Source organism: Terrapene carolina, unplaced genomic scaffold, assembly GCF_002925995.2.
Source record: "Terrapene carolina triunguis isolate 2854851 unplaced genomic scaffold, T_m_triunguis-2.0 Scaffold33392, whole genome shotgun sequence".
Lineage (NCBI taxonomy): Eukaryota > Metazoa > Chordata > Testudines > Emydidae > Terrapene > Terrapene triunguis.
The window spans coordinates 3056870-3071724 of record NW_020697743.1 but is presented as its reverse complement, the minus strand read 5'-3'; the positions used below and the strand labels follow the sequence as shown (position 1 = coordinate 3071724).

The 14855-nt window shown below is 47.1% G+C and overlaps 1 protein-coding gene across 1 annotated transcript in view; it reads left to right on the top strand.

The window, feature by feature from the left end:
• Positions 1-14855, top strand: part of LOC113409444 (rod cGMP-specific 3',5'-cyclic phosphodiesterase subunit beta-like) — a 42906-nt gene that overhangs the window by 26995 nt on the left and 1056 nt on the right. Inside the window, exons 18-21 of the mRNA XM_026663364.1 lie at positions 2587-2650; positions 3962-4036; positions 4625-4708; positions 14172-14328. Coding sequence (XP_026519149.1) covers positions 2587-2650; positions 3962-4036; positions 4625-4708; positions 14172-14328 — 380 coding nt within the window. The remainder of the gene's footprint in view (positions 1-2586; positions 2651-3961; positions 4037-4624; positions 4709-14171; positions 14329-14855) is intronic.

Genomic DNA, 14855 nt, shown 5'->3' with positions numbered 1-14855 from the left:
ACTCTCTCTGGGCCTAGGGCTTCAAGAAAAACACCAAACATTGCAAGTCTTGTGCTACAAATTTGAAAGTTGCCAACACTGCATTTAGCCCAGGGCTGGGGTCGGGGGCAGACAAAATTGTTTTTGCTTGGGGCAGCAAAAAACCTAGAGCCGGCCCTGGGGGTTATTGCTGGGGGCAACACCCCAGACAACAGGGCACTGGGTCCGGGAGGGACACGGGGGCCAAGCGGTAGCGGGACACCGGCCTGCAGAGGGCGCTTCAACGGCTGGAGAGCTAATTCCCGGAGATGACCAGCAGGAGGCGCCACAGGGGTGAGTCCCGCACGCCTACACTCCCACACCACAAACGTCCTGGCTGAGTTGACAGTTATCGGGCTGGTTTTTGGCATCACCAGGGCTTGTAGTCGTAAGTGATGGCAGTGTCGGGGGCGGGGGGGTGAGGGAGGTTAACGCAGCCATGGTGCTACCCAAGTACAATGCTGGATGTTGTTTGCTGGCCTGGGGATGGAGATCATGGCCAGTGGGGATTACACCCTTGTTATGACTAAACCACTCTTCCTCCTGTCTGAGGTCAGGGCTCACCTTTGTTCCTGCTGGTGGAGAAGGAGGAGCTTTCATTACATTGGCTGCACTGACAGTAATGAAACTAGTTGAGTTTCAGAGCTATGTGGAGGTCAGACTGGGGAGGAAGGGGTGGTATGTCTCAAGCACAACACTAAAGCCTGTATTAGCTGGATGTTTCTGCTAAACTGATAAGCAATGAAACAGTTATCAACGTTGACTTTAAGTGCTCATTATGGCTGGAGAGAAAAGCTTGAAAACATGAAGCAAGTACACCCTGAAGGTTCACACTAAAAGGCAAATAAAAAGAATCCCAAACTTACTTTTTAAAAAAATCAAGATTTTTAAGCTAATATGATTTCTGAATCCTTGGAATTAACAGTACCAGACAGATAGAATGAAACAATAGCACAGAGGCCTGAATGCTGACCCCCTCTATAGAAGTGAGGCCCTCAACGTAGGGTGGGGAAGAGGCATGCTCTGTGAAGGGACTGTATTTGTGGCAGAACAGGCCAGTGCAAAGTGTGGGTTCCTTATGCTGATCGACAGATCTAAACTGCCTGCTAGGAGAATGTGCAGGGATCCTACTTACCAAAGTCCAGGGTCTCCCTGTAGTAGCATTAGATAGGGTTCTTCATTCCACAAAGGTGCTGGGTTTGGAGCGGAGGAATCCTTCTTGGATCCCTTGCATAAGTGGTTTTGTTCTAGGAGTGGGGAGTGTAGCATTAGCACTGACAGAAATGCTACCTGTCATTTAAATGAGGTGTTACTGCTGCAGCGCTGCCTTCAGAGCTGGGCACCCTACTAACAGCTGCTGCTCCAGCCGCCCAACTCTGAAGTCAATGTAGAAGTAAGGGTGGCAATACCGTGACTACCTAAAATAACCTTGTGATGCCCCTGGAACTCCCTTTTGGGTCAGGACCCCCAATTTGAGAAATGTTAGTTTCCCTGTAAAATCTGTGTAGTATAGGGTAAAAGCACACAAAAAAGACCAGATTTCACGGGGGGAAACCAGATTTCACAGTCTGTGAGGCGTTTTTTAAGGCCATGAATTTGGTAGAGCCCTACATATGAGAAACTAAAAAGACAGACTATTCAGCTTGGAAAAGAGATGACTAAGGGGGGCATGACAGAGGTCTATAAAATCGTGACTGATGTGGAGAAAGTAAGTGTTATTTACCCCTTCACAAGAACTGGGGGTCACCAATGAAATTAATAGGCAGCAGAATTAAAAAAAGGAAGTACTTCTTCACACAACACACAGTCAACCTGTGGAACTCATTGCCAGGGGATGCTCTGGAGGCCAAAATTATATAGTGGATTAAAAAAAGAATTAGATAAATTCATGGAGGACAGGTCCATCAATGGCTATTAGCCAAGATGGTCAGGGATGTAACCCCATCCTCTGGGTGTTCCTAAGCCTCTGACTGTCAGAAGCTGGGAGTGGATCACTCAGTAATGCCCTGTTCTGTTCATTCCCTCTGAAGCATCGACCACTGTCAGCAGACAGGATACTGGGCTAGATGGACCACTGGTCTGACCCAGTATAGCCGTTCTTATGTTCATTAAATTCTGACAAGTGTCTAGTTGTAATAATTGATACTGGATAGTGGTCTAGCATATGCTCTGTAGTACTTAGAATAATTAAACACAGACATAAAACCTCACTGCAGTCTCTGCTATTAAATCTTTGCTAAGAAGTTGCATGAGATTTTTGAGAATTAGCATAGCAGTAAGACCTAAAAAGCAAACCCATCTGATCAAAGAAAAGTACAGTAATCACAAAACTGTTTTGGTGGCAGGCAAGAAACACAGATACACTAGGTTTAACTCAAGATACTACTGCATACTGTCTGTCCCTGGTTTACAAAATGGTTCTCCTCAATCTTTAATGCTTAGCGGGGGAGAGGAGAGAAGTGGAAAAGTGTAGTACTGTTAAATTACAGTATAGGCCCTGGATCCAGTGGGAACAGGAGTGAGTGCTTCAGAATAGAAACTAACTCCAGTTCTGGTTCTGTTCTCCAGGGCCATGATGATGACTGCCTGTGACTTATCTGCGATCGCTAAACCCTGGGAAGTGCAGAGTAAGGTCAGACGCCTGACACACAATGTACTCCAATATATTGAAACACGCTCTGTTGTTTGAAGCCTGCATGAAAGAGGGTTCTCCTTACTTATCCTGGCCAAGTTTCCAGTAATGCTGGTAGAAACGATATTTTTAGATTGACGAGCCAAGACCTTTTAGCTTGATGTTATTTTATTAGCAATGATGTAAGAGCTGAAGCGTCAGGGCTTACCAAACACCACCTCTTCCCTCCCAGTGTTTCCATAGAAGGTTTTTATGGAGTTGTATAAAGTTTAAGACATTTATATACAACTGGACAGTTGTTAACATTGGACTGTCGCAGTAACAGTTACTGTGCGGAATGTAAAAGTAGGTAAATAAATGTAAAAGCAAACATATCTAGAGACCGCACCCAGTGCTATGAATCACTAGGACAGTTAGCATCACACAGAGGGGCAGCAGGGAAAACAGTGCTGGCAACTCTGACTTTATTGCCAGTCTCATAACATTCAGGATTTTTCTTAAAGCCCCAGCTCCTGGAATCATGTGGCTGAGAATCTCAAGTAACTTTCACTTTAAAAAGCATGTAGTCCTCATTGTTACAGAAAGTTTAGAAATAAAAAACCCAACTGCACAAAACCATAAGACAAACTCCAACATTCATATTTTAAAACCTCACTTTTTAAGGGTTGAGGAGGAAGAGTCGTGGAAGCTTCAGATTGGTAATACTGGGAAAGGGCAACTGTGTCTTGGGGAATGTGGCAAAGAATCCACTAATGCTGTGACTGTCTCCACCCTAAGCCTCATTGTAAAGTCCTGCTAAGGACCAGCGGGGAGCTGTTCATTGACTGACATGAAGGAGCAGTAGACCGAAGAGTCGGCTGCCAGAGTCACAGAGTTTGCCTCTGCATTTCATAGCCCCAGGGTGATTCCACTGATCTCAGCGGTGCGATCCTGCTGTGAATTTGTTAACCAAGGGCTTGTCTACACACCAAGCAAGGGTGTGAATCTACAGCACTACCACTACCATGTGCAACAACATCCTACGTGGGACATTGCTACAGAGCAATAGCAGCGTCCACATGGGACATTACTGTGTGGCAAGTTGGCATGCTGCAGATTCACACCCTGGTTTGCCACTCAGTAACTCATCGTGTAGACAAACCGAGTAGAGAATCAGATGCAGCGTGCTAAGAGGATCACTTGGCTGTAGTCTGGGATTTGACAGACAAGATTGCAGGGTAAAGGAGCAGGGACTGTAACTCTCCGGTTAATGGAGACAAACTGTTTCAGATTAAAATCCCTGAACTGACTGTAGCTTTTATTCCAATGTAGGTAGCTCTCCTAGTAGCAGCTGAATTCTGGGAACAGGGAGACTTGGAAATAAGTGTACTCCAGCAGCAGCCTATTGTAAGTAGCACATGAGCTGCGGAAAGCTCAAATTCATTCATTTCCTTCTAACAACCCTCTTCACTGACAGCAATACATGAACAGGGCTGGATGCTTTGACAACATGGGAGACCCTGGGGAAAAAACCAAAAAGTTACCCCTGTAATAGACATGAAAGTTGAGATCAGTGACATACATGTCACAGGTTCCAAAATCTAGCTCTGCTAATGAATGTGCTTTTTTTTTTTTTAAGTGAAATGTTTGTTTAGTTAATTTAAGGAACTTTAGGTTCCCCTTAGCATTTAGTCAGAATACAAAGATCCTTCAATCTGGTACTATGGTGAGGGGCACAATAGAAAACAGTATCTAGGGACAGAAGTGGAGAAGAGAGACTGTAGCTTGCTAAAGAAAAATGATGAAAATCCCTAGCCCAAGAATTTCATTGTTTGTGTGGGAGAAGGAAGAGGTCTGGAAAGGAAAGCTCTTGAGAATGATACAGCAGAAGCGTTAGGCTGATTTGCAACATCCCTCAAGGCAGAATAGTTCTAAAGGGAAAACAGACAGATGTGGCATTTCAGTGTTCTCCAAAGAAATCCTGTTCTCTTCCAGCCGATGATGGACAGGAAAAAAGCTCCTGAACTTCCAAAGCTTCAAGTCGGTTTCATTGACTTTGTGTGCACGTTTGTCTATAAGGTAAGCGATTTGCACAGCAGAGAAGGAATGCTTGCTGATGCAGCAACAGGGACGGTTTTTAAAAACCACTTACTCTAGCAAAAACTAGATAAGCAAATTTCTCTCCGATCGGTGAGACTTGACCAATACCTAGAATGTTAATCAACAAGACACGCGCTCGTCTTTCCCCTGACCAAAGACGTGGTATCACATCCTCTGCCCAACACACAGCAGTGCAGGGCAGCCTTGAACCCAGCTCCGAGGGCATCCAGAGCTATCGCTAGTGGAACGCAGAGCAGCCTCACCGTGCCCGACAACCCCAGGACTGGTCGATTGTATAGAGCCGTCATTGCACCTCTAGTCATGAGCTGCACTGGGCCCAGGAGATTAAAGCCAAGAGTCCACATCAAACTACATATGGGGCAGTGGAGTAACGGGTGGAACGGGTACACAATTCCACTCCTGTTGAAATGTAAGGACACAGAGTGGGCTCAGGGTATCTCTTGAGGGGCCCACAGGAGCTGGTCCAAGAGGTAACTATCGCTGAACCGCTCGGTAATGGTGATCCTACTGTAATTAAATGTAGCATCCTCGTAGGGCTACAGAAAACTCACCGCAGTAACATTTAACTATAAAAACGGGAACTACGCAAAAGTGAGGGCGCTTGTTAGATGGAAATTAAAAGGAGCTGCCAGAAGGGTTAAATGCCTGCAAGCAGCATGGAGACTATTTAAAACATCATCTCAGACTAAAGATATACCCCCAATCATAAAGGACAAGAAGAGGAACAAAAGAATGCCACCATGGCTAAACAGCAGAGTAATAGAGGCCATTCGAGGCAAAAAGGCATCCTTTAATATTTGGGAGTGAATTCCTAGTGAGGGTAACTGGAAGGTGCACAAACTCTGGCAGGTTAAGGGTAATAAGGCAGGCCAAGAAAGAACTTGCTAAAGATGCAAGAACTAAGAGTAAGAATTCTTTCAAGTACATCAGCAGCAAGAAGCTTGCCCAATAGGCAGTGGAGACCCTAGATGACAAAGGCGCTAAAGGAGCACTCAAGGAAGACAAGGCCATTGCAGAGAAGCTAAACGAATTCTTTGCATCGGTCCTTACTGCAAAAGGATGTGGGGGAGATACTCACACCAGAGACATGCTTCCTGGGCGACAAATTGGAAGTAGAGTCCCACATCGATATGTCCGCAGAAGAGGTTTTCGAACAAATTAAACAGTAATAAGACACCAGGACCAGATGGTATTCCCCCAAGGGTTCTGAAGGAACTCAAATATGAAATTGCAGAACTACTAACTGTAGTATGTAACCTACTACTGAAACAGATGACTGGAGACTAGCTAACATAATGCTGATTCTTAGAAAGGGCTCCAGCAATTACAGGCCAGTGAGCCTAATCTCATATAAACTGTAGGGGAAGTTGCGGGAAGAGTCAACACAGCTTTTGTAAAAGGGAAGTTATGTCTCGCCAATCTATCAGAATTCTTTGAGGGTGTCAATAAGCATGTGGACAAAGGGAAAAGATAGGAAACAAAGGGTACGAATAAATGGTCAGTTTTCAAAAAGGAGAGGGGTAAATAGCAGGATCCCCCCAAGGGTCTGTGGTGTTCAGTATATTCATCAATGATCTGGAAAAGAGGGTAAACAGTGAAGTGGCAAAGTTTCCTGATAATGCAAAATTATGCAAGGTAGTTAAGTCCAAAGATGACTGCAAGGAGTTAGAAGGGGATCTTGGGTGACTGGGCAACAAAATGGCAGATGAAATCAAGATTGGTAAATGCAAAGCAACGCATGCTGGGAAAAAATAATCCCAATTACACATACAAAATTAGCTGTTACCACTCAAGAAAGAGACCTTGGAGTCATCATGGCTAGTTCTTTGAAAACTTCGATCCAATGCACAGCTGTGGTAAAAAAAGCTAACGGTATGTTAGGAACTACTAGGAAAGGGACAGAAAATATCAAAATGCCACTATATAGACTCATAGACACATAGACTTTAAGGTCAGAAGGGACCAATATGGTCATCTAGTCTGACCTCCCGCATGATGCAGGCCATAAATGTTGACCCCCCCACTTTCCCTTAACTCTGCTGTTGAAGTCTCCAGATCGTGATCTAAAGACTTCAAGTTGCGGAGAATCTTCCAGCTTGCGACCCCTGCCCTATGCTGTGGAGGAAGGCGAAAAACCTCCAGGGCTACTGCCAATCTACCCTGGAGGAAAATTCCTTCCCGACCCCAAATATGGCGATCAGCAGAACCCCGAGCATACAGGCAAGATTCTCTAGCCAGACCCTCAAAGACACGTTATCCCATCAAACCATTCCCTCCATAAACTTATCTAGCCTAATCTTGAAGCCAGACAGGTCTTTCGCCCCCACCGTTTCCCTCGGAAGGCTGTTCCAAAATTTCACCCCTCTGACGGTTAGGAACCTTCGTCTAATTTCAAGCCTAAATTTCCCCACGGCCAGTTTATATCCATTCGTTCTTGTGTCCACATTAGCACTGAGCTGAAATAATTCCTCTCCCTCCCTGGTATTTATCCCCTTGATATATTTAAAGAGAGCAATCGTATCCCCCCTCAGCCTTCTTTTGGTTAGGCTAAACAAACCAAGCTCCTCGAGTCTCCTTTCATAGGACAGGTTTTCCATTCCTCGGATCATCCTAGTGGCCCTTCTCTGTACCCGCTCCAGTTTGAGTTCATCCTTTTTAAACATAGGAGACCAGAACTGCACACAGTACTCCAAGTGAGGTCTCACCAGCGCCTTGTATAACGGAAGCAGCACCTCCCTGTCCCTACTAGAAATACCTCGCCTTATGCATCCCAAGATCGCATTAGCTTTTTTCACAGCCACGTTGCATTGCCTACTCATAGTCATCCTGCGATCAACCAGGACTCCGAGGTCCTTCTCCTCCTCTGTCACTTCTAACCTATGCGTCCCTAGCTTATAACTGAAATTCCTGTTAGTCATCCCTAAATGCATCACCTTACACTTCTCGCTATTAAATCTCATCCTATTATTATTACTCCAATTTACAAGGTCATCCAAGTCTCCCTGCAGAATATCCCGATCCTTCTCTGAGTTGGCAATACCTCCCAACTTTGTGTCATCCGCAAACTTTATCAGCCCACTTCTACATTTGGTTCCGAGGTCAGTAATGAATAGATTAAATAAAATCGGACCCAAAACCGAACCTTGAGGAACCCCACTGGTGACCTCCCTCCAATCTGACAGTTCACCTTTCAGTACTACCCGCTGCAGTCTCCCCTTTAACCAGTTCCTTATCCACCTCTGGATTTTCCTATCGATCCCCATCTTTTCCAATTTAACCAATAATTCCTCATGCGGTACCGTATCAAACGCTTTACTAAAATCGAGGTATATTAGATCCACCGCATTTCCTTTATCTAGAAGGTCTGTTACTTTCTCAAAGAAGGAGATCAGGTTGGTTTGGCACGACCTCCCTTTCGTAAACCCATGTTGTAATTTGTCCCAATTGCCATTCACCTCAAGGTCCTTAACTACTTTCTCCTTCAAAATTTTTTCCAAGACCTTGCATACTACAGAAGTTAAACTAACAGGCCTGTAGTTACCCGGGTCACTTTTTTTCCCCTTCTTGAAAATAGGAACCACATTAGCTATTCTCCAGTCCAACGGTACCACCCCCGAGTTTACAGATTCATTAAAAATTGTCGCCAAGGGGCTTGCAATTTCTCGCGCCAGTTCCTTCAATATTCTCGGATGAAGATCATCCGGTCCGCCCGATTTAGTCCCGTTTAGCTGGTCAAGTTTGGCTTCCACCTCTGATACTGTAATGTCAATCCCCCCTCCTGTATTCCCCTCTGTCCTACTCCCTCTATTCCTAAACCCTTCATTAGCCTTATTAAAGACGGATGCAAAATATTCATTTAGATCTTGTGCCATGCCTAGATTATTCTTAATTTCCACTCCATCTGCATTCTTCAACGGTCCCACTTCCTCTTTCTTTGTTTTCTTCCTATTTATATGGCTATAAAACCTCTTACTATTGGATTTAATTCCCCTCGCGAGGTCCAACTCTACACGGCTTTTGGCCTTCCTCACCGCATCCCTACATGCTCTAACCTCAATAAGGTAGGTTTCCTTGCTGATCCCTCCCTTCTTCCATTCTCTGTACGCTTTATGTTTTTTCTTAATCGCCTCCTTGAGACGCCCGCTCATCCAGCTAGGTCTAAATCTCCTGCCCACTAACCGTTTTCACTTTCTCGGGATACAGGCCTCGGACAGCTTGTGCAACTTCAACTTGAAATAATCCCAGGCGTCATCTGCCTTTAGATCCCTAAGTGTGTTAGCCCAATCCACTTCCCTAAGTAGTTGCCTTAATTTATTAAAGTTGGCCTTTTTGAAATCGTAAACCTTAGTCACAGTATTATTTCTGTTTATCCTTCCATTTAGTTTAAACCGAATTAGCTCATGGTCACTCGAGCCAAGGTTGTCCCCTACAACCATTTCCTCAACGAGGTCCTCAGTACTCACCAGCACTAAATCTAAAATCGCATCCCCCCTCGTCGGTTCAGTTACTACTTGATGAAGGAATTCATCTGCTAGCACGTCTAGGAACATCTGAGCCCTATTATTGTTACTAGCATTTGTTCCCCAATCTATATCTGGGAAGTTAAAGTCCCCCATGATGACACAGTTCTTATCAGTTTTTACTTCCCTAAAAACATTAAGTAGTTCTCTGTCCGCCTCCAGGCTAGATCCCGGCGGTCTATAGCACACCCCAAGCACTATCTCGGGGGAGGCTCTAGTAGTTCTTTTACCCAGTGTAATTATTGCCCATACAGACTCCGTCTTATCCATTCCATCACTTATTATTTCTTTACATTTTAACTCATTATTGACATATAACGCCACTCCCCCACCTTTACCTTTTTTCCGGTCATTCCTAAACAGCACATACCCTTCCATACCTGTACTCCAGTCATGATTACCGTTCCACCACGTTTCGGTTATTCCCACGATATCAGGTTTCATTTCTCGGACCAGGAGCTCCAATTCCTCCATTTTGTTACCTAGGCTTCTCGCGTTGGTGTATAAACATCTTACCGTATGCTGTCTATCCTTTCTCCCATTAGTTATGCAATTTGGTACGGTCCCCATGCTGTCCCTCCGCCCCTTTTTTCTTATGTCCAATTCCCTACCCCTACCTATGTCTGTGCTTATCTCCTCACACTCCTTTTCAGTGTTGGAATCTGGCGTGGAGATTAACTGAACATCTCTCAACCGTCTCCCCTCAGTTCCTAGTTTAAAGCCCTTTTGATGAGGTGAGCCAGCCTCCCTCCCAGAAGTCTATTTCCTTCCCTACTCAGGTGGAGTCCATCCCGTGAGAACAGCTGTCTGTCCCCGAAAGCCTCCCAGTGGCCATACATCCCAAAGCCCTCCTTATAGCACCACTCCCTTAGCCAGCTATTTATCCTCACAATTCTGTCAGCCCTCTGCTGTCCTTCTCTAGGAACAGGCAGAATCCCACTGAAGATAATCTGAGCCTCAACTTCCTTAAGCGTCTTCCCCAGCCTGGCATAATCTCCTTTAATTCTCTCTAGCGAGAACCTAGCTGTGTCGTTCGTTCCTACGTGAAGGATGATCAAGGGGTTCTTACCTGCTCCTTTTAGGATCCTTTTCAACCGCAGGTCCACATCCCTTATCTTAGCGCCAGGCAGACAGCACACCCTTCTGTTTTCAGGGTCCGCTCTGGTCACAGGCCTGTCCAACCTCCTGAGCAAGGAGTCTCCAATCACATAAACCTGCCTTTGCCTGGTGACAGTGCTCTCAATAAATCTATCCCCTGTTCCCTGTAGTCGTAACTTCTGTGTCTCTCTATTTTCCCTTATAGTCCCCCTAGTGCCATCCTCTATCCTACTGGGGCCCGGTATTGGTGCTGTCTCCATCAACTCCTGCCCTCTCTCTATCGGACTAGTTGCTCTTCTCTTCTTCCTCTGCCTCCCACCATCAGTTACCACCTGCTGCCTCCCCTCCTCGTTATCCAAACACTCAAACCTGTTCCGGAGTTCTATTTCCTCCTCACTAGCCCTCCTTTTCCTTGGCCTGCTCCTCACAGTCACATGCTTCCACTGCTCTTGATCTGCCCCCGACATTCCCCCCTCACAGACCATAGCCTGTGCTTCCACCTGCACCCCTGAGCATTCCCCTTCAGCCACACCCTGCCTCTGCTCCATTAGCTGCTCGAATCCCCTTCTGAACTCTACCAGGGTATCTACCTGCATCTGGAGCCCTCTAATCTTTTCCTCTAGCAGGTCTATTAGGCGGCATTTCATGCAAACATACCTTTGTTCAGGCTCCCCAGGGAGGACCAAGTACATACCACAACTGCCACATGCAATCATCTGCATACTGTCCCCTGCTGCTTGGTTCATGGCTGCTATGGTCTCTGCCACCTGCTCCTGGGGACACAGAGCACACCGGGTGCCGCGCCCTCCTGCCTCCCCTTCCACCTCCCCCTGTAAACTCCCACTTAAACTCCCCTGTTAGCAGCCCTGTTTGCCGGCTCCATGGTGCACCCACACCTTGAATACTGTGTCCCGTTCTGGTCACCCCATCTCTAAAAGGATATAATGGAACTAGAAAAGCTTCAGAGAAGGGCAAAAAAGACGATCAAGGGTATGGAACGGCTTCCATACGAGCAGAGACTAAAAAGATTAAGGCTGTTCAGCTTAGAAAAGAGACAACTAAGAGGGGATATGATAGAGGTCTGTATAATCATGAATGGTGTGGATAAAATGAAGCATTATTTACCCTTTCCCACAGTACAAAAACCAGGAGTCACCCGGTGAAATTAATAGACAGCAGATTTAATACAAACAAGATGAAGTACTTTTTAACCTAATGTACAGTTAACCTGCAGAACTCATTACCATGTGACTGCTAAAAGTATAACTGGGTTCAAGAAAAGAACTGGATAAATGAATAGAGGATAGGTCCATCAATGGCTATTAGCCAAGATGGTTGGGGATGTAACCCCAGGCTCCGGGTGTCCCTAGCCTCTGACTGCCAGAAGCCAGGAGCTAAAATTGTCCTGTTCTGAACACTCCCCCTGAAGCTCTGGGACTGGCCACTGTCGGCAGACAGGACACTGGGCTGGATGGACCATCGGTCTGACCTAGTCTGGCCGTTCTTATAAAAATCTTCTAAAGATCTGGGATGAAAACCGGGGGGAGGACAACTCTGCTCCTCTGGCACAATGGACCGTTCCACCCTAAGGGTAAAGGTTGTCTGTGCAGACGACAGAGCTTTCTTAGAGGCCAGCCCAAGACTATAGAATGAACTCCCCCCCAGGAACAAAGGCCCATCACAAACCTCCCCACCTTCCACGCCGAGTGCATGGCACATTTCTTTGGCTTCTCAAACATATGGCAGTACGTGTCTATTATTTTAAAAGAAATCCAAGAGACTGCAGTGAACACACTTCTCCCCTGGGGGGCAGGATGAAAGAACAAACACATGACGGATGTTAGACACCGTTGCCTGAGGCACTGTCGGAAGGCCCTCAGATACTGTGGCGATGAGAACGTACATGGAATAGAATAGGAGTATGACACTGGAATACACCTTGGGGTTTTGCTAATGAACTTACACTAAGTAACAGCTATGCAAATGTGGCACACACCTGGCAGCATCTGACAAAAGTTCCGTAATACTTATTTGTATTACTCTGCCTACGTTTGCCTTTGGTGCAGCTGAGTCTCTGGTCACAGTGTGGGGGTTTCCAGCTCCCTTCTCAGTGTGGGCAGGGGTCCCAATGCTGTGGGGAGCACATGCCAGCTCTTCTTCTACTCCCCATCCCCACGGGGACCCTGGCCACCCCCAGGGAGAGGCACAGGAAGCCCCTTCACCATCCCCACTTGCTGCAGTTGGGTGTGTGTGTGGGGGAGCTAATGTAAATGGGGTGGGTGTGACTTCCTCCTGTCCCCTTGCGTAAGGCTAGGTGTGGCCTCTCCCTCCATGCCCCTTCCAATCTTCCCCTCCTTCCTGTTATAAAGTAGGGAAGCGAAATCCCCAGAGAGAAGCAGATTTTTGATGGGAGAGAGAGAGAAATCTTTCTTTTCCCTACTGGCCCCTCTCTACCTCCTAAAATACCAGCACTTCTGCCAGTTCAAACAGCAATTCTAAAACCCCATGCAAACACACAGGGATCTCCAATTCACACTGCAGCAAACCTCCCCCCCTCAATCCAGCCCCCATACCTCTTCATAGGGCATGTGGTTCCTGCTCTTTTCCTGGCGCATCTGCCTTTCTGCCCTAGCTGCTGTCCTCCCGGGGCGGGATCAGTGGCAGGCTCTTCTGCTCTCAGCGGCCCAGGGGTAGGGCTGTCAGTGCCAAGAGTCCTGTATTAGAAGGGACCTCACATTCCTTATTTAAATAAAAATCGCTTGCCCACTACTAAGTCAGTACAGGATGTTTTTTATCCCATGTTTCAACCAGGGCGGTCCAGCATGTCACTCTGACACGAAATCTAGGCTGGAGTGGTCCTCTGGCACTTTACTTTGCAACGTGCCAGGCTTTGGCAACGTGACCCGACACATGAGGTCACAACGCCACTCAAATTTAGCCCAACCACCGCTGGGCCGCCCCTGGAAGTTGCCCCCATTGAAATTGGAAGTGACACCCCTGCTGGCTGCAGCGAAGTCTCCTTCAGCTGCTGCATTTCTCCAGTCCACACCCCTTCTGCCAACCCCCCACCCCTGGCAGGGCACAGCTCTACAGTAGGTGGAGATGAGCAACCGCAGCCTCCCACTTCACTCCAGGAGGCACAGTGACTGCCTGGCCCGGTGCCTGGGGCTCTGGGTTCTCTGCAGCACCAGAGCTGGAGACAGCGGGAGCAGGCCCTGGGCAAGGCATGGGGAGGAGAAGTCAAGCCCAGGGACATTAGAGGGCTGTCCCATATTTCTGAAATACAGCATTGGCAGCCCTACCCACGGGTGTGAGGGCAGCATCAGGACCCGCTTCGCTCCCTGGCGGGCATGGGAGAGAGGGAGAGGCCTACAGCAGCAGGCTCTGAGCCCCAGCCCTGAGGCAATGGGACAGAGGAAGAGGGAACTACTGCAGTGGTGAAGGAGGAGGCTACCCCTCAGCCCTGACTGCATGTACCTCCTAGCAGGCCTGTCAGTACTCATCTGCCCCAGTGATTCCTCAGCTAGGTTTGGTGTGGGAGCAACTCGATCTAGGAGGATCTCCTGAAACAAGCTGCTTCCCTCTCCCTGCTGATAGGCTCTGAACCCAGGTGTAAACACGCCCTCTAATTAGCTGGCTCTCCAGTCCAGGGCCAGACCTGTAGCTGGCACCCTGCTTCAGGAAATTAACCCCTTCCCAGCCTGAACTAGCAACAGGGGCATGCAGCCGGTGGCACAGATATTTTGGATGAGCAGCCCTGGCTAAGTCACTGTTGTACTGTTTGTTGGGTGTGCTTGGGGCAGGAATTTTCACGTTTCCACGAGGAAATTCAGCCGATGTATGAGAGATTGCTGAACAACAGAAAGGAATGGAAGGCTCTTGGTGATGAGTATGATGCAAAAATGAAAGTGCTGGAAGAAGAGAAGAAAAAAGAGGAGGAAAAAATGGCTGCAAAGCAAGGTCAGAAATACTTAAAATTTTAATACCTCAGAATCTACTCCTATGGCTAACTCCTCTACCCCACCAGCCCCCTGTGTAAATTCACTTCTCCAAACCCCCAGCTCTTCCCACACTTGTGAATTTAGTCCAGTAGTTAAAGCAAAGGGTTGGATACAGGGGAAATCCTCAGTCTGAGTTGGGCCTATGACTCACTCTGTCAAGGTCATAATAGCGAATGGCTTCAAAACATACACTTGACATCTCAGACGGTTACACACCTCCAGAAAGGCCATCTGCATAAACTCCTCAGTGGAGGAGATCTCCTGTGGTAATGGGCGGGTTAACACCTGTAAGGCCAGATCAACACAGTGTGGCAAATCGTGCTGAACACTGCTGATCCTTGTCTGCACTTGCAGCTCAGCTACGTCTGTTGTCCGCACTGAGTCAGCTTTGTAGTGTAGTGAGTCTAGGGTGGGGGGAGGACACGGGCTTGAGAATACAGAGGCTGTGGCTAACATGCTGCCTAATGGGCCAAGGGGAAAACAATG